General features: G+C 36.9%; 1 protein-coding gene across 3 annotated transcripts in view; it reads left to right on the plus strand.

Annotated features, from left to right (window-relative positions):
* The window catches only part of LOC128205467 (nuclear receptor coactivator 2-like), a 108,319-nt gene that overhangs the window by 37,752 nt on the left and 50,611 nt on the right, over positions 1-19,956 (plus strand). For all 3 annotated transcript variants that reach the window (XM_052907118.1, XM_052907119.1, XM_052907120.1), the window contains 3 exons: positions 4,010-4,182; positions 5,758-5,852; positions 17,176-17,265. In XM_052907118.1, the coding sequence (XP_052763078.1) occupies positions 4,010-4,182; positions 5,758-5,852; positions 17,176-17,265 (358 nt within the window). The remainder of the gene's footprint in view (positions 1-4,009; positions 4,183-5,757; positions 5,853-17,175; positions 17,266-19,956) is intronic.

Genomic DNA, 19,956 nt, shown 5'->3' on the forward strand with positions numbered 1-19,956 from the left:
AAGAAATCAGTATACAAGTATTTATCATTATAAAGCCTACATTAAAAGTTTAAAAAACTACGTATTTTTTTTTAAGCAACAGACCATAAAAGCATTAGGCTGGACGCCTATTTCGTAGAAAGGGTCAGGTTTTTAAGCCCTTATGTAGAAATCTGCATGCAGCTACCAGTTCTATGTTTCATAAAATCTGTCAAGTCCGGAGATGACACAATTCTTATCCAAATAAGACACCCCTCAGTGATTCCATTCAGTCTATTGGCCAAATAATTTTACAGTCCAATCAGAAGCCATAGATTCCACTTGTAGAAATTAAATTGAATCCAAGATGGTTATTGAATAAAGCCCTGCAGAACCTGGCTTTTTCGCCCTATTTACAACCAACTGTCTGGTCCAAATATAAGCTCGATACTTTGAAAAGCGTGGCGTGTGTTACCAGTAATGCACAGAATCATTATATTGCCATAATGTGCTGCACCTAGCAGCAATTTTCCCCTTGCCGTTATATTGTCACATTATTGAGAGAGATAGCTTCGGGACATTAAAATGGTGGAATTTATTTTTTTTTGTACAAAATATGCCATTTCCTGATAAAAACTTTCACTGCAGAAGTAGCATTTCATTGGTTTAATACTTATTGCTTGCAGCGTATTATTCCGTTTTTTGTTGCATTTCCAAACCATGCCGTAAGCAATATGACAAAATCCTCTAAATAAGAGATCAAAAATGGGAAATAAGGTTGATGGCATTATGTATTTATGTTTACCGTATATGTCCTGTTAAATGCACAGTGAGTCATTGTGCTCTAAACAAGAACCATTTTTCCCCAACCCTTTTAAACTTTTTAACTTTTTTAAAGAGCTATATTCACGTCAAAAACATGCAATAACGATCCTGATCAGTATTGATCAGCTGCATTGTAGCTGTAAAAATACTCTGCTCTATAATGCACCAGTCAATTTTAACCACGGCTCCCGGGGATATACCGGGGATAGCTGGGGAAATGGGCATTGTTTTTACCTTCCAGGTGGCCCGGCAGTGCTGGGTGAATGTGCTGGTTTTGTCTTTGCACCCCAAAAAAAGCGGGGAATGGGCCTTATCTAGGGTCCCTGGGGTGTGGGGCATTTGGCAGGGATTTTAGCAGCAGTTCGTCCCGGCAGGGCAGAGCTCATTCCCGGGCTTAGCTGTACCTAAAAGGGGGGGGGGGTTACAATTGACTGGTGCATAACACAATAAAATGGTCCACAGTTATTTAATACAATAGGGTATGGTTTTCCCGTACATGCATGACGTCAGCAGGTGCTTAAAATTGGGGCGGGCTATAGGGTTAATGTATTCATTTTTCATGGCGCAGAATCGGAAAATTTACCCACGAAAAGACTCTTAGCATGTCTATAAGGGCCTGCACGTTTATTAGGACATTTACAGTATATAATTTGATGCAAAATTTGTAACTTTTAGATAGCATAGTCCATATTTTCATAGCTATCCTGACCTTAGAATACAACCTACATTCTCAGCCAATGGAATTGCAGATAGGCATCCATTAAGAACTTTACTTAATCATTAAGAATTTCAGCATTCGGGGATGTTTAAAGATTGGCCTACTGTCACTCATCAGATACACATTCCCTGCGTTGGATTGGATTTTGCGTTTACGATGTGTCAGCTAATGAGGTTGTATTCTAAGTCAGTTAGATGACCTGAATGAATAATTTTATAATTAAAAAGGGCTACACTCACTCCACCCATTCTTAATCATTAAGATCTTACTTCATGGCAACTATTACTTAAACATGCCTTCAATAGCTCCACTTGTCAATTATGCTATCATTCAGGGCAGTTATCCCATCCTGTGACGGCTCAAGTTGTCAATGCCGAGCTGCTTCTTCACATAATTACTATCTTTTATGATTGCTAATAAGTATCATTATGTTATTGTTTAAGGTTATTAGTATGTGTTTACCAAAATAAATGGTTTTTGTTGCATTTATGTAACCATTTTAATTTGAATTTGATACTAATAACCCCTTACTAATGGTTATAATTATATAGATTGTTAGAATGACAATACTTAAAAAAAATAAACGTTCACAGACACCGTTAAATGACCATTCATTTTGTGTTGAAACATACTAACTAGTATAACAATCATCATATATTTTTAGTGGTCTACATTATATTGTGTAAACTTCACACTAACTAGGCCACTGTTCATATTTACCACTTCACCTGATTAAAATCAATAACTGTTGACTGCTGATTTACTGAAATAAATGTATTAGAAAACTTGTGAAATACTGCCTTCTCATTGGACGAAATATAATATTGACCTCTTAACCAGCTTAGTGTTCAAAATTATATTTTGTCTACTGGCCAATTCCCTGTTGAAATCTACCGATTGGCCTGATTAAAAAAATATACTGAAGTTTAATAAATGAACGTCAGATTAGAAAAATACTGCCATTTTTTTGCTAATTGTTACAGTTTGCTGCATGTCTGCCCTGGCTTATTTATGTGACAAATGCATCAATGTACTCTTAACTCTAATCCTCGACATCTGTGTTAGAATTATGCAATAGTGCCCTTATATTATGATTATATTGTGCCCGATATCTGTCGCCGCATGTATTCTGTACATGAAAAGTGTGTGGTGGGCAAGGAAATATAATGTTAAGGCAACTGCTACTTTTAACAGTTGGGGAACATAAGCTCTGATGGCAGCGATGAGATGAAAACGAGTTGGCCTATATATTTTCTGCATTAAGAAAAAACAAAATGTCATGTTTGATTTTTTATATCAGGTTATTTGTACACAGATCTTCCTCTTACCTTGGCCAGAGTTCAAGGTAGCACGATACAGAAAATTGAGAGGCCTCGCCTTACCTTGCCCACAGGCCGAGGCAGCCCGTGTTTATTGGTGCATTTCGTTAGAATTGATTTACGTAAAATTTTATTGAACAGAAAACTCTATAGTATATAATATCTACTACCCACAGTAGTTTAACTACTAATACTTGTTGGAAAAATACTCTTATAAAACTATTTTAATGGTGTATTAGGCGTAAAAAAACAAAAACATTTGGTTCGGTTTATAAGCGACCCTACCTACAAAATAGGAGCCAACCCCACTGGTTTTAAAGTAGGTTGTTGAAAAAAATGAAAAAATCTATAAATTATAGTTTTAAACCTTTTGGCACAAGATTTCTTTAACACCATTTTTCAATGATGACAATAAAGCCTAGTAAAAAGATAAATTTAAAAGCTTACCTACCTTACCTGTTTTCGAAAAGGATGTAACCATAACCAAACCTTTTTTTTTGGCCTTGGAATCAATTTCAAAAATTAATGAATAGAAAATTTGAAAAATCCTCCATTGTCATCAGCATTATACAAAAGTGCAAACATTTATTACAGAAACACGTGCCCCATTGGGCAACAGTCCTTCTTCAACAGACATCAGTGATGAGAACCATGCACTTCTTCAAGGAGATTTCCTATATAATATCTGCTTATCGGCAAAAAACCATGATGATGTCTATGATAACTGTATGACATTGTACGGAATACTTCCTCTTGTCTCGCTATTCCCCCCTCGTCTAATTGCAGAAACACTTTAGTGTCTCAATGAGTGAGGTGACGTAACAGGTAGTCAGCCCTAACTTGAAGAATGGGCGTATAGAACCTCTGTTTAGAAATGAAAAAAATGTTACCTTTAACTGTTATACTTTTCCCTCGTCCAATTGCAATATTTTTCCCTCGTCCAATTGCAATATTTGTCTCTCGTCTGATTGCAATATTTTTCCCTCGTCCAATTGCAATATTTGTCTCTCGTCTGATTGCAATATTTTTCCCTCGTCCAATTGCAATATTTTTCCCTTGTCCAATTGCAATATTTGTCTCTCGTCTGATTGCAATATTTTTCCCTCGTCCAATTGTAATATTTTTCTCTCGTCTGATTGCAATATTTTTCTCTCGTCTGATTGCAATATTTTCTCTCATCTCATTGCAGAAACAAGTGCCTCAATGAGCGTCGGCGACGGGACCAAGAGAATCAATACTTTGAGGAGTTGGCGGACATAATCTCGGCGAGTGTTTCGGACATGTCTGGCTCCTTCGCCCTCAAACCAGAGAAGTGTGCCATTCTACAGGAGACTGTCAAGCAAATAAAACAGATTAAACAAGGTATGGTGTACAATGATGTGTTCATACACATTTGGCCATAAATCTATAGACAAACCAATGTGGAAAATGGTTTTGAAAATGCTCACATTGATGGTTTTCTTGTTTAGTTGGAGCACATTCACAGTATAGATGAAACTTGATGTTCATATTTAATAACATCACATCATTGTTTATTTCAAAATAGCCGTCTGGTTGGATTAGCTTGACGTCATTTACCCAATGATTATGATATACACATATCAGCTACTCTTTTATACAAAAGTTTTTTTGTAGGTTACACTTCGTTAAGAACGAATACTCAGACGCAGAAGATACTGCTTATTTTCAATCGTAATGAATTATTATTTAAAATGTAAATATAAGTATTGTCGCATTTTCTTTCGCTTATGGTGTATGAATGCAGTAGGGCAAGCGAGCAAATTACCAATGAGCGTGAGTGCGCTTCATGGAATTTGTTTGCATGCCCTACTGCGTTTGTACAGCACAAACCTTAGTAGAAATGTTATCCATCTTTAACTGTATTTAGATGTTTCAATATCATAAAGATATAATGAGGAGTTTTTGAATGGAAAGTAAAAAAAAATCCTGTATCTATCAAGTTGTAACCCAAGTTGTATCATTCTGTCGACACAATTTATGATACAACTTTATGCAAACTAAAATTAAAGCTTTAAATCTGCTATGATAAACGTCTGAAGTCACAATTCCCCAGTTTTGAATAGAGAGTGTTTACTGTTTGGAATTGATATACGACTTATTTTTGTGCGATAAGTTACAATGTGTAAACACTGAAGATAACAATATGTATTTTACTATTCAAGTAGGAAAATAACCTTTCTGCAAAGTCGTGATAACCCAACTAACCTTTAAGGAAATACTACCTATAAAAAATATTACGATTTAAGAAAATATTACCAACACGAATATACACACTGATTACATTGTCAAGTTTTTTTCAATCATTTCCATGAAATATTACATTTTTATGAAATAATTGTGTACCCTGGGATAAATCAGAGATTTCATTCAGGGAAGTTGCTAAAATGCTCTTGTTGAGTTGGCATATTAAAGTAACAAGTTATGTCGTATTGAATCCATATTGTATCTGAATAGTTGCACAATAATGGAGAAATCATTTTTCGAGAGTCTGGATGGACCTTCCATGTGCAGGAGAAAAACTTTCAAATGTTATTGCTAGGATGTAAATTCTTTGAATTGCAAATTCTTAATTAAGAGTCCTGGATTAATTCTCTGACCACTGGGGTGACATAGAGGTCCTAGTATTTGACTAAGGTCCATGTTATAAATCCAATCACATTATTTTCAGGGGGAGTGAGAGACTGGTTCTTATGGTTCATTTCTTGAATCAAGTCAAACTGCTGAATTGTTAGGCCAACAACAACCCCCCCCCCCCTTAATAATTGTTGGACTGTTCCATTATTATCTGGAGGGTGTATGACTTGTTCATTGCATAGACCCTTTAACATATAAGATTATTTCGTATTTTTCTGGAGTGGGTATGACTTGTTCACTGCATAGAACCATTACCATGTAAGATTATTCCATTATTTTCAGGAGGGGAGGGAGACTCCGCTGTACAACAGAGTCACGTGTCCTCGAGCAAGCCAGGATTGATAACGGATGACATCCTCGGGACTCTGCTTCTAGAGGTATTTCACCTAAAGATGGGATAGTTCATTTATGGCTTGGCTTGTTAAAGAAAAAACAACGGTATTGTGGTATTGTCATAGGCATTTTGTCGTCTATGATACTGACATATCATCATCGTTTGCAAAATCCATACCCTTGCAGGCCTATTCAGAAATACTTCAAATATGCCATTTCAGCGACAATGCAAAATGAAGAAACGTTATCGTCAGCCTATGGCTCTTATTAACTTCATGGCGTCTGAGAACATAACTGCATTATGTGCTCGAGTTTAAATGAATTTTTAAAGCAGTCTTGTCTGGCTATTGACTTTTAGAGGTATTCCACCTTTAATTTGGAATAGTCCATTTAGAACTCTAGTCCATTTAGAAGGCTTAAAAAAGAGTACAGTTAGTTTGGGTTGCCTGGCCCTACCTACGAAATTGGTGCCGACCATACTGTTTTTATAGTCAGTTGGTAAAAAAAGAAAAGAAAAAAAAGTGTGTGTTTTAATATGAAGTTTAAAATCTTTAAAGCTTTATACAGAAGGTTATTTTAACACCATTCTCCAATGATGACAAGAACATTCTTACATCAAGCTTATATAAATTTAAAAAAAGAGAGAAAAAAAGCCCACCTAGCCTACCTGTTTTTGAAAAGGGTGTAACCCTAACCAAACTAATTTTTTTTGGACTTATAGGGTTGAATTGGCTAAATTTTTTATAAAAAAACCTTGGGCCTAGCAATATGTGTTGTGACACATTAATGCATCATATCATTTTGAAAGATTGCATAAACTTATCGCTATATACTCTACTTAAGATTTGTGTATTTCTTGATAAAATGTTAAGTTCAATAAGCTTGGTGACTGCATGGTACATATTCTTTAAAGTACACTGTGTTACTTATATCAGGGAAAATCGGTACATTATACATCAGTAAAATAGAGCTTTTAAATACCAGCTATTGGTCGGTTTTAAAATATTCTTTAAGTATTTATCTCTTTTACTTGATGCTAGACTGATGAATGACGCTATTATCTAAATAGCTTTGATTACACAAAAACTTGAAACACATACTCGTATGTAAGTGTATGTTATTTCAGAATTTACTTTTACAATGATTTACATAATTTATGCATAAGAAATGACAGGAGTTAATAAAAGTCAATACTATAATGCTTATCAAAGATTAATATTTGAAAAACAATATCAATGCTTTAGATAGTTAAAAAGCAATGCATAGATAAAAACTGCATTTAAAACATCAATTATCAAATTTCTCTGAAGTACAGACTTCTCAATAGATTTTGGCTGAACTGTCCCAAATGGAGATGTTAGCAACCAGTGTCCTTATGTCTTGATAATATTTTTTAAAAAATGTTAAATTTTAACCATTAGCTTCAACCAATTAGAACCGTCCATTTTGGCCGCCATTCGGTTCTGAGAGCGAGTCGGTTCTGAGAACCGTGGAAGTGTTCATATGATTTGATTGTGTAGATTGTATGTGATAATTCTGTTGATTCAAGAAGGTAATGTTTGGTAGAAAAACTGGAAAACTGCTTTTTCTCCTTTCACATCATAAAGATCGCGTCATATTTCTGTTAATCAGATTTTTCCATAATACATAGTTTAATAAGAAAACTGATTTTTGCTTTGATTTTGTAAGGCTACGTATAATATATATATATATTTATTATTATGGTAACATCATGTAATAATGTGATAAACCACACACGCAACAACCTTTTTGCAAATTATGTATCTAACACTTTCCAAAATTGTGGTTTTCAAAGATAATATCAGAACTAATATCAACATTAGTTGAAAGGTTTTAGCTGTCAGTATCTTAGTTTTAACATACCTTTTGATTTGCTATTCTTTATTTCATAATAATTTATTATTTTTTCGTAAAAACTGCATTTTTACACACCATGAATGGGTCCCTTTAACAAAAAAAAAACAAACATCACCCACCTACATACCTACATTTAAATATGGGTCAGGTAACAGCCAGCAGACTATATTGGTCGTCACCTTATGGATGTTTTTTGTATTCTAATACTAAACCTTGAGCTTGAAAATCAAGCCAGAATACGAACATCTGTGGAGAAAAATAGACCCCACAAATTTAAGCATAATTTAACAGTATCACCAATAAAGGAAATCTTACCACCGTTTTGTCACATCTCATTATGACAAATAATAACAGGGAAAAGTCTGGAGAGAATGTCACTGAGGCCAAATAACAACATGTAAATATTAATGGTAAAAGCCAGCAGTAAGCTGTATTGATTTCTGATTCCTTTCCTTGATAAAACCACGCTGCTGTGGCTGCTATGTTAGACCCATCAGGCGTCATTGTCGGAGACATGGCATTGCTAGGAGTTCTGAGTAAGAGAAGAGGATCTCGTTTCAACATGATAGATAGTTCCAAGACTTCAACATTCTTTATGACAGATCATATTCTTGCCATTTGTCACTTGTTTGCATTTGAATAGCTCATATATAGAATCCAGTAATAACATCATGATTCTGATCACGATTTTTGTAGAACTTGGGTCAGACTCAGGGCCCTCTCATGAAAACTTCATGGAACCAAGTACTGTTAATAATTTCTCCTAGGGCCTAAAAAAAAAAATTGTTTGGTTAGGGTTACATCCTTTTCAAAAATAGGTAGGGTAGGTAGGCTTTTTATTTTTTTTTTATTTTTTTTTTTATTAGGCTTTATATAAGAATATCATTTTCATCATTGGAGAATGGTGTTAAAGCTATCTTCTGTATAAGCGTTTAAGGTTTAAACTACATATTGAAAAGCAATAAAAAAAAAAAACGAAATTTTTTTTTTTTTTTTTTTTTTTTTTTTTTTTAAGTTTTTCAATTTTTTTTTCAAACTGACTATAAAAACGGTAGGGTCGGCGCCTATTCCGTAGGTAGGGTCGGGTAACCCGAACCTAATGTATTTTTTTTTTAGGCCTAGGTACAAAATTACTGCGCGGTTCTCACTCTCATTGGGCCCATGTCTGTGGGAATGTCATTTTCCCACCAAAACAATGGGAATTTTTTTATCGCTAAAATATTTTATTACTATTAACTTACTTTGATTGTTGTAGAAATTAGTCCTAGGGGGTGGTTCCATCAATATTCCTTGGAGCCATTTTGTATCTACTACCAGGCACGTACCTAGGCATACGCAGCCAGTTCACCTGAGCGTACAAATTTTTCTGGTGCTCCCGAAATGGCAAGTGCTCAAATGTCGAAATCAAAAATAACAATCGAAGGCTATGGGTGTCTCTTTAATGGTTTGTCGTAATTTCACTGAATTTTGGAGTTCAGAATCTTGAAAATGTTTGACAATGGTATCAGTGTATTCTCTGAAATAAATCTAAGGGACAGGACAATTGTCACACTTCCACCCCGTCAAAAATAAAACAGACTTAGAAAAGACCTTTAAATGTCGGTACCTCGGCCAAGTATGCAGGCATACGGTTAAAAAAATTCAGGTATGCCCAGGGCTGACTTCTGTTGTAAGTACCTTCTAGGGTACGAAATTGATCCAAAGATTCTTGCTGCAATTAACTGCCCAAATAACAATTCACCCCCTAAATTTTTGTTTAAATCGCCAAAGATTTGTTTATGAAACTTTCAGGAGTAACTTGTAAAAATTTGGAATTCTGCATTTGGCTTACATTATTTTGACTTAAATCTAGAAAAAGGTCGTTTAGAAGTTAATTATGTATTAAATAAAACATCTTGCATTAATGTTTTAAGTTAAGGTAATGGTTAATTTTATGTCATCATATAATTTCTTTATTCAGTTAAAGGTACAAGACACCATATAGTTCTGAAATCGGCAGACACAGTATTTCCTCAAAACAAGCTTAAGTTAGTCAATGCGAGATAGCATGAGGTAGATTGCTTGCAATTGTATCATCTGGTGTCTAGTCCCTTTAAAATTTTAATTTAAAAACTTGCATCATATTTTTGCACCGATATATTCTGTAATCATTCATGATTATGTAATAATGTTTCTGTGGTTATTGAAGCAAAGTTTTTTAAAATCCATCCATTTGATTTGACATTTATTTCCTTAATCCTCAAGATGACATTGAAAACACTTAAACGTTTTGTGGAATGAGCATATATTGAATTTGTGAGATGATAATTTAAGCGTTTGGCACTAGGATCCAGTTTGAGGAGTTACACCAGAACCTCCATGTCTGGTGTCATGAAAGTATGTAAATTTCATGTTTAAAATGAGGTTTGAGACAGCAGTTGAGAGCAAGATTGAGATTGCAATGAGTGCACATGGGTGAAGGTGAGAATAAGGGTGAAAGTGCTGATGAGAGCACATGGGTGAGAACGAGGGTGAAAGAGCTGATGAGAGCACGTGGGTGAGAACGAGGGTGAGAGTGCTGATGAGAGCAAATGGGTGAGAACGAGGGTGAATGAGCCGATGAGAGCATATGGTTAAGAACGAGGTTGAGAGTGCTGATGAGAGCACATGGGTGAGAACGAGGGTGAATGAGCCGCTGAGAGTACATGGTTGAGAAAGAGGGTGAAAGAGCCGATGAGAGCACATGGGTGGGAACGAGGGTGAAAAAGCCGATGAGAGCACATGGGTGAAAACCAGGGTGAGAGTGCCCATGAGAGCACATTGGTGCGAACGAGGGTGAGACTGCCCATGAGAGCACATGGGTGAGAACCAGGGTGAGAGAGCCCATGAGAGCACATAGGTGCGAACGAGGGTAGGAGAGCTGATGAGAGCACATGGGTGAGAGTGCCCACGAGAGCTTATAGGTGCCAATGAGGGTAGGAGAGCCGATGAACGAGGGTTAGAGTGCCCATGAGAGCACATGGGTGAGAATGAGGTTAGGAGAGCAGATGAGAGCATATAAGTGAGAACCAGGGTGAGTGTGCCGATGAGAACACATGGGTGAGAACAAGGGTGAGTGTGCCGATGAGAGCTAGCACATGGGTGAGAACCAGGGTGAGAGAGCCCATGAGAGCACAGTGGTGAGAACGAGGGTGAGAGTGCCCATGAGAGCACGTGGGTGAGAACGAGGGTAGGAGTGCCCATTAGAGCACATGGGTGAGAACGAGGGTAGGAGTGCCCATGAGAGCACGTGGGTGAGAACGAGGGTAGGAGTGCCCATGAGAGCACGTGGGTGAGAACGAGGGTAGGAGTGCCCATGAGAGCACGTGGGTGAGAACGAGGGTAGGAGTGCCCATGAGAGCACATGGGTGAGAACGAGGGTGAGAGTGCCCATGAGAGCACGTGGGTGAGAACGAGGGTAGGAGTGCCCATGAGAGCACGTGGGTGAGAACGAGGGTGAGAGTGCCCATGAGAGCACGTGGGTGAGAACGAGGGTGAGAGTGCCCATGAGAGCACGTGGGTGAGAACCAGGGTAGGAGTGCCCATGAGAGCACATGGGTGAGAACGAGGGTAGGAGTGCCCATGAGAGCACGTGGGTGAGAACGAGGGTGAGAGTGCCAATGAGAGCACATGGGTGAGAACCAGGGTGAGTGTGCTGATGAGAGCACATGGGTGAGAATGAGGGTGAGTGTGCCAATCTGAGCACATGGGTGAGAGAGCCCATGGGTGAGAGAGCCCATGAGAGCACGAGGATGAGAGCAAGGGGAAACAAATGTGAGAGTGTGGAGGAGAGTAAGGGGAGAGCAAGGGTGAGAACGAGGTTGAGAGTGCATATGAGAGCAGGGCGAGGGCACATGGATGGGAGAGGTTGAGTGTGCAATTGAGAGCAGGGCCAGAGCACATGGATGAGAGTTAGGATGAGAGTGTTAATGAGAGCACACTGATGAGCGCAAGTGAGGGTGAGAGTGTAGGTGAGAACAAGGTTGAGGGTGCAGGTGAGATCGAGGTTGGAAGTGTGGGTGAGAGCGAGGTTGAGAGTGTTGGTGAGGTCGATGTACAGAATAAGGGTTAGAGTGTTGGTGAAAGTGAGGTAGAGAGCGATGTTGAGGGTGTGGGTGAGATCGAGTTTGAGAGAGCGGGTGAGATCGATGTTGAGAATAAGGGTGAGGGCGTGGGTGAGAGCGAGGTAGAGAGCGATGTTGAGGGTGTGGGTGAGAACAAGACTGAGAGGAAGGTAGAGAGCAATGTTAAGAGAATGGGTGGGAGCGAGATTGAGAGTGAAGGAGAGAACAAGGGTGAGAGTGAGGTAGAGATTGTGATTGGAAGTGAGGTATAGAGTGCTGGTGACTGTGAAGTTGAGGGTGTGGTTGAGAGTGAGGGTAAAAAGGGGGATTTGATGAATTGCTTGAAATATTTGTTTTAAGTTGTTACATATTTAATTACCACGAGCCTAAATTTAAAAGATTAACATTTAATAACAAAGCCCAGGACGAAAATTAACAATTATTTTATAGTCATTAAGATTTTACCCAATTTGTTTATAAGAGACACTCGTATTTTAAAAATGATTTAAAGTGATCAACTATCATCTTATTAGGTAGAATACTTCGTTCTTGCACCTTTTTTTCAAATTAAATCCTTCATAAGAACCACTGTTTATTAGTCCGGTTTTGTAAATTACAACAATTGTATTCATTGTGGTACATCTTATTCGGGAGTAGGAGTGCATCTTTAAATGTCTTAGATTGTTACCTGTCTTCATCAGCCTGGGAATCATATTAAGAAGTCACTTAGGTGAAGTTATAAAACTACAAATCTTTATGATTATTAAGCCTGCATGGTACTTAGCAATTTCATTTTCATATAACTTGGCTGTAAATCTATGCTGTATTCTGAGCAACTACTATTGTTAAGTGAAATGTAAAATTCTATCAGTAAGAAAAAAAATCACTCCCAGTTTTACTAGCCCCTATAAAAATATGAACAGATGTTGTTATTTTGTGAAATAACAGGCATTTATTATTTAGTCCATTGTAATATATTGGTTCTCATAGTATGTGTCAAGAAAATAAATATTTAAAGACAATTCTGCAGCAAAACGTCAATAGTCATTTACCTTCATTTTTTAAGTAATTATTTTGTCATTTCAGTAAATGATAAGAACATCAGTTATAATTCTTTTTGAGAATTGGGCATTAATCATTTTTTTAAGTACCTATTTTGTAATTCACGTTAATGAAAAAAACTTCCGTTATATTCATATATTATATATATATATACATACATATAAGATAAAGAAATTGGGCCTAAAAATATTGAAATTTTTTGGCTGGGGTTACATCCTTGTCAACAATAAATTTGTTTGGTAATTTTTTTTTATTATGCTTTACGTAAGAACGCTAAATGTCATCACTTCTGTGTAAAGCTTTTAAGATTTTAAACTAAACGCACTTAAAAGAAAAAGAAGAACATAGTGACTATAAAAATAGTAGGTATTTCGTAGGTAGGGTTCGGGTAATGCACCAGTCAATTGTAACCCCCTCCCCCCCCAACACCCCCCCACCAGGTCAGGGGAATAGCGGGAACTTTGACTTTTGGTCCAGCCAATCCCAGGTAAAATCCCTGATTTGTGGGGACAGGCTGCTGGAAAAATCCCTGCCAAATGCCCCAGTACCCGTGGGGATATCCTAAACAAAGCCCCATTCCCCGCTATTTTCGGTGCAAAAAAGCAAAAACACCGCTTTCACTCAGCACTGCGGGGTCACCTGGAAGCTATAAAAGTCAAATTCCTTTGCTATCCTTGGTATACCCCAGGACCTAGGGGAGGAGGTGGGGGTGGGTGCAATTGACTGGTGCATAACCCGAACCAAACATATTCTTGTTGTAGGCCTTGTGGGAAAAACTGAGGAAACCTAAGCTTGTGATGTTGCGTTAAATGATATCAAGGTGTTGACATGAGCTTGTGAATGTTGTCTTTAATGATAACAAGATGTTGACGCTACATCTGTATGAGAAATGACAAAAACCAATAGGAAAATACTGGTGACGTATTTGATAGGCTGCCGGAATATCGGAAACAACCATAGGGTTAAACATGTGCTGCTGAGGAAAAAGTAATGGGTTTGAAAAAAATCCATGAGCTCAATATATGATTACTGTGCATTGAAATGTGTGCTGAATGCTGGCCAAACTTTTTCGAACAATTTTTTAGGGATTCAATTATGGGTTGAAAAATGCACTTTTTTTATTACAAAATAACTTGTGGCAAATCATTAATAGTGTTAAAACTAATAATAAGATACTGACAGCTGGAAAGCTCCAATATTGTTTAATTGCGTTACTCAAGCAGCTTTCAATGATTTTGTTGTTGCGTGATTGGTTGATTGACAACATCATGCGATGTTATCATATATTGTTATAAGGTCAAAATATCCATCCATGTTGTATAACTCCTTGTGGCCGAGTGGTTAATGTGTTGGGGTTTTTGCTTGACCTTACTAGTGTGGGTTTGTATCCCACTAAAACCAGATTTTTTATACTTTAATCAATGAATACCTGGGAAAACTAATTTTTGGTCCAAAAGTATGAGCGAGTCCCTGTAAGTCCATCACGACTGTATCATGCTAGCTTGGCATGTTTTCGTGATTTGGAGATTGTTTTTAGAAATAACGAAATGCCCAGTGTATGAAACTGAGCATGTTGTTCCATCATTGTAAGTTTTTTCAATCTAGGACGGAGTGGAGTAATATAATATTAGAACAATTTTCTTTCAGTACAAAACTGGCATTGGTAGGAAAGTTAGTGTGGAATGAACTCATATTTATTGCAATATTACAAAGAGCGCTAAGAAGTGAATCAACATATTATACCTTTCAATGATGTGAAATGGTCAAGAACAGCCAATGCTAATTTAGTTTTCATTATAATAAAAGGCCAACAACTCCAGATTTACTTAATTAGCCATCAGACTGGTAATGAAATGTTCCCAAGATATTTTGCCATTGGTTGTCGAAATCCTAGTTATCTTCAACGTTGACCATTACTGCTGTGGTATTATTCTCACTATGCTATGATTGTTTTATTATAAATATCGATCACACTGCATGTTAGAATTGCCTCACAATTTCTGAAAATATGCATTAAAGCTATTTTCCTAATAAGGTCTTGAAAGGCTCCTGGTAAAATTTGTACCGTACTATCCAGATTCTGTACATACAATTATAGCCGATGCGAGTGATGATCCAATGATTGATTATTATTGAAAATCTATTGTTTGGGCCTGAATTTGGCAACAATATGTTGTATTTGGTTATTTGCGTTCGGTTAATTTCTGCCAATTTCCTCCTTTAAGTTCATGTATGCATTTGGAAGTGTTTGGTTCTTATCGTTAACAATATAGCCTAAAGCAACAACACCACTTAATAACTTCAAACTGCCTAACATAAGCAAAGTTAATGATATTGAGTTATTGCACAGAAATAAAACTACAACTAAGGTATTGTCAAAAACCGATCGAACTATTGAAAATCTGTTATTTGAGTGGAACCGATAATCGATTGTCAAACTGGAACCGATTCCCATCACTAGCCGATGCATTGCGGACAGATACGATTGGTAGTTGATGGAATGTGTTTTCATGCAGTAGCATCTAAATTATTTGTTATGCCATGTCTTCGATGGCTTGCATCAACATTAGTTTCGTAACATTATTATGGGTTCTTGACAATGGTTGCAATGCAGTCGGAATTATTGGAATAGAACCCATGTCGGCTGTTACCTGTGGCAAGAATAATGAATGCCAGAGAAATTGTTGCAAAGGCTTGCATGCATGTCTTATTTTTTTGCAAAATAGAATTGTATCTAGTGGGTATTAGCACAAACTCGCTGCACATAGCAGTAGATATATAAGATTATTATACCTCACTTATATTCTCTATGTTAAATCCCATATAACCGAGGGGTCATTATTTTTTAATACTCCCCGGTAATGTTGACTGGCAATAAAATATCACATGCGCAGGAAATATGCGTGTTCATTTTTTTTTTTTTCATAGCTGCCTAATTAGAGCAGATGCTTGCATAATACCTATAATTGCTCAATATATCTGTTCATATTATCGACTTCAGAATGAAATAAAATTTTATTTATTTTAATTATTTGTCAGGGGAGATCACTGCGTAAGAGATTGGGTTACAGATGACCTGAGATCCGAATCACTTAAACGCTCATTGTGCTTTAAAAATGATTATTGTTATATAAAATTTGTTGATTTTTTTTCGGTAGAATCAAATAGGTGCTGCCTCGGTCAGCATTACAATTCTGAGGTTTCAATAGCGCCCTCACAGGAATGTGATATTTATATAATATTATTCTTGTGTTATTATTATCTAATAGGACAAAACATGAGAGAAAATGATGCAGTGAAATGTCAGGGTGTTGGTGACAATAGTTTGCTGGACAATCTTAAAAAAAGTTGCTGAACATTATCATACCATTCCAGGCCCCTCCAATCACACAAAAATCCTGTGAAATCAAAATATCAATCTTCAATCTTTTTTGAACATTACATCAAAAGATATTGAAAATGGTACATGTTTACTTTTCTTTTTAAAAGGATTGTTGCATTAAAACTACAACCTTGTCCATTACTCTAAAACCATTCACAAAATTCAAACAAAATTTGGTACAAATAAAGCAAAAGAGAGGATACTAAGTCTTGCATGAGTAGCCATGCCTATAATTCTGGTTTTGATAACTATAGAGTTAAGCCCCTTTTAGACTTGAAAAAACAGACGTAGGCTGGAATTCACTCTGCAGCACTTTAGTCTGACTACACCAGATGGTCCCATATTGGACATGTACATTATTTCCACAAAACAAGCCTACAATTGGTAATATGAGTTAGTGTGGGGCAAATTATACATAATTTTACATAATTAAAAAAAATGAAAATTTTGTCGCTGTCTCTGCACATAAATATATATTTATATATATATATATTGGTTTCCGAGTTTATAGTGTGCATATTTAGTATGTGAAAGTCATGTGACTAGTACAGATACAAGTACTGACGCTTTTTCAAATTAACTGGGATTTACATGGTAGACAGACACAGTAAATTTTGAATTGGAAAAATACGCAATTACTGCAAAAGATGCATGTGTCATAAGCAAGGTGCATGATACATCAGTAAGTAAGATTCAGTACGTTGTACAAAATCCAACCATTTTAATGTAAGTTATTGACAACTTTCTTTTTTTTCTTGCAATTTTATCATCTGGTGCCTATAGTCCCTTTAATCTGTTAATCTGTTAATCTTAATATTTATAAAATCCAACCATTTTAATGTAAGTTATTGACAAATTTCTTTTTTTTCTTGCAATTTTATCATCTGGTGTCTATAGTCCCTTTAATCTGTTAATCTGTTAATCTTAATATTTATAAAATCCATTTCTTTTATCTCTTTTCAGGCATTGGACAGTTTTCTGTTTATGGTCAACCCCCAAGGCAAGGTTGAATTTGTGTCGGAAAACATCAGTCAGTTCCTTAAATATACTCTGGTAAGTTTGTGCATTTATTTGGAGTTGAGAATTAGGTTATGCCCAACATTAGAACTTGAATATATTGCATGCCCAAGTTAATGTGAATTATTTTAGTGGTTTGAAAGATGGTTTGACTGATAAATGTGTATCCAAATATCTTTTCATAGTGTTACATTATTTGCTTGTGTGCTTACTTCAATGGTGTTTGCATTTTTGACAGGGTTTATGACAATCAAGGATATTTCAAGTTTTCTGTTCATTATTTTTTCGTAGATGGATTCTGACAAATATTTTGCACCAAAAATAGTCTCAGAGAGTATGATTCAGTCAGTCTTATTTTCCCGACAGGGCTTTTTTGTTAAAATTAAGAGTCAGTAGTCAAAGGTAGCATATACTCATTGTTTGCATTTTTGGAATCAAGGATTATTCATTTCTGGTCATTAATTTTACGTTAAATGCCCTAACAAACAACAACTAAGTAAAGAGGCAATTTTGATGGTCTACATGGTCTGTTTACACTAACGTCTCAAGTCTGAGTTTGAATCTCAAGACTGATAACAGCAAATCGTCATTTGATTTAATGAATGTTTTAAAGAGCAACAATGATGAAATTTGGCATAGATGTTGCAAAAAAAAAATGTAAAACACTTATTTACACATTTTAGGTAAAAATAAAACTATATTTTAGATAATTTATCAAATTTAAAAATTTGTTTTTCTGACCCTGAGTCTCGGGCCAATGAAGTTAGCGAAAATGGGCCCAGATAATAGAGCATGCTACCTCAGCCACGGTACGCCCGCTCTGTTTTGTGTAGACCACAAAATTTGAACTCTTCACATATACATGATGCTTTTTGTAGGAATTATGTCTCCCCCTCTCTGGGGGAGACATATTGTTTTTGCCCTGTCCGTCAGTCCGGTAGTCCGGTAGTCCGGTAGTCCGTCAGTCCGTCAGTCCGTCCGTACGTCACACTTCGTTTCCGATCGATAACTGGAAAACCGCATGACCTAGGATCACCAAACTTGGTAGGGAGGTTGGTCATGAGGTGTAGAAGATCCCTATTGTTTTTGGGGTCACTAGGTCAAAGGTCAAGGTCGCGGCGACCCCCAATGTAAAAAACATTTCCGCTCAATATCTTGACAATGGTTTGACCTAGGTTCACCAAACTTGGTAGGGAGGTTGGTCATGAGGTGTAGAAGATCCCTATTGTTTTTGGGGTCACTAGGTCAAAGGTCAAGGTCGCGGCGACCCCCAATGTAAAAAACATTTCCGCTCAATATCTTGAGAATGGTTTGACCTAGGTTCACCAAACTTGGTAGGGAGGTTGGTCGTGAGGTGTAGAGGATCCCTATTGTTTTTGGGGTCACTAGGTCAAAGGTCAAGGTCGCGGCGACCCCCAATGTAAAAAACATTTCCGCTCAATATCTTGAGAATGGTTTGACCTAGGTTCACCAAACTTGGTAGGGAGGTTGGTCGTGAGGTGTAGAGGATCCCTATTGTTTTTGGGGTCACTAGGTCAAAGGTCAAGGTCGCGGCGACCCCCAATGTAAAAAACATTTCCGCTCAATATCTTGAGAATGGTTTGACCTAGGTTCACCAAACTTGGTAGGGAGGTTGGTCGTGAGGTGTAGAGGATCCCTATTGTTTTTGGGGTCACTAGGTCAAAGGTCAAGGTCGCGGCGACCCCCAATGTAAAAAACATTTCCGCTCAATATCTTGAGAATGGTTTGACCTAGGTTCACCAAACTTGGTAGGGAGGTTGATCATGAGGTTTAGAAAACTCCTATATTTTGGGGGGTCACAAGGTCAAAGGTCAACGTCGCTGTGACCTCTAATGTAAAAAAATATTTCCGTGCAATATCAGGAGAATGCTTTGATCTAGGTTCACCAAACTTTGAAGTGAGGTTGGTCATGATGTCTAGTTGATTTTGCAATCAGTTGGTCAAAGGTCAAGGTCACTGACCTTGAGGTGAAGAACCGGTTTCTGCTCAATAACTCAAGAACGTTTACACCCAGGAACTTCATACTTGGTATGCCAGTTAGTCATGACTAGTTGATGGCCCCTATTGATTTTGGGATCCATCATTGATTATTTCTCACCTACGACCACACAATGGGGGAGACATGCGCTTTTTCGAAAAAGCAATCTCTAGTTTATATTGCAGTGATATCATAGCCATATAAAATTGCAAACATTTAAAATGCTATAGGATAAGAATTGGACTGTAAAACATAATACATATTGATTCCTGACTTGACCATTTGGCATTTCAAGTATTTGTTTTGATAGGATATCAAATCCTATGGTATGGATTTTAAGACCATTTCCATTCATTATTTAAATGTTTATCGAAAAAGTGAATGTGCTTTTCACCCGATTAACTTGCATATTAGATGGGTTGAAGCCTGTCTGAAATCTGGAATCTTTATCATCTTTATTCTCAAAACTTCTCTTACTGAGGATTTTCCTGTGTTTATGTCATATTTCCACGAAAAATCTTGCCTGTATGCAATAATTGCATGTACCATCCTGGCTTTTTGCTATATTTCCATCATTTATCCTGCCTTTATGCTTTCTTTTCTTCAATGATTCTTTCATTATGCTTTATTTCCATCTAAGATTCTTCTGTTAAATGCTTTATTTCCATGAACAATAATGCCTTCATGCTTTATTTTCATGAACAATCCTTCTGTTATGCTATATTTTC

The sequence above is a fragment of the Mya arenaria genome, chromosome 10 (genome assembly GCF_026914265.1).
Source record: "Mya arenaria isolate MELC-2E11 chromosome 10, ASM2691426v1".
NCBI lineage: Eukaryota > Metazoa > Mollusca > Bivalvia > Myida > Myidae > Mya > Mya arenaria.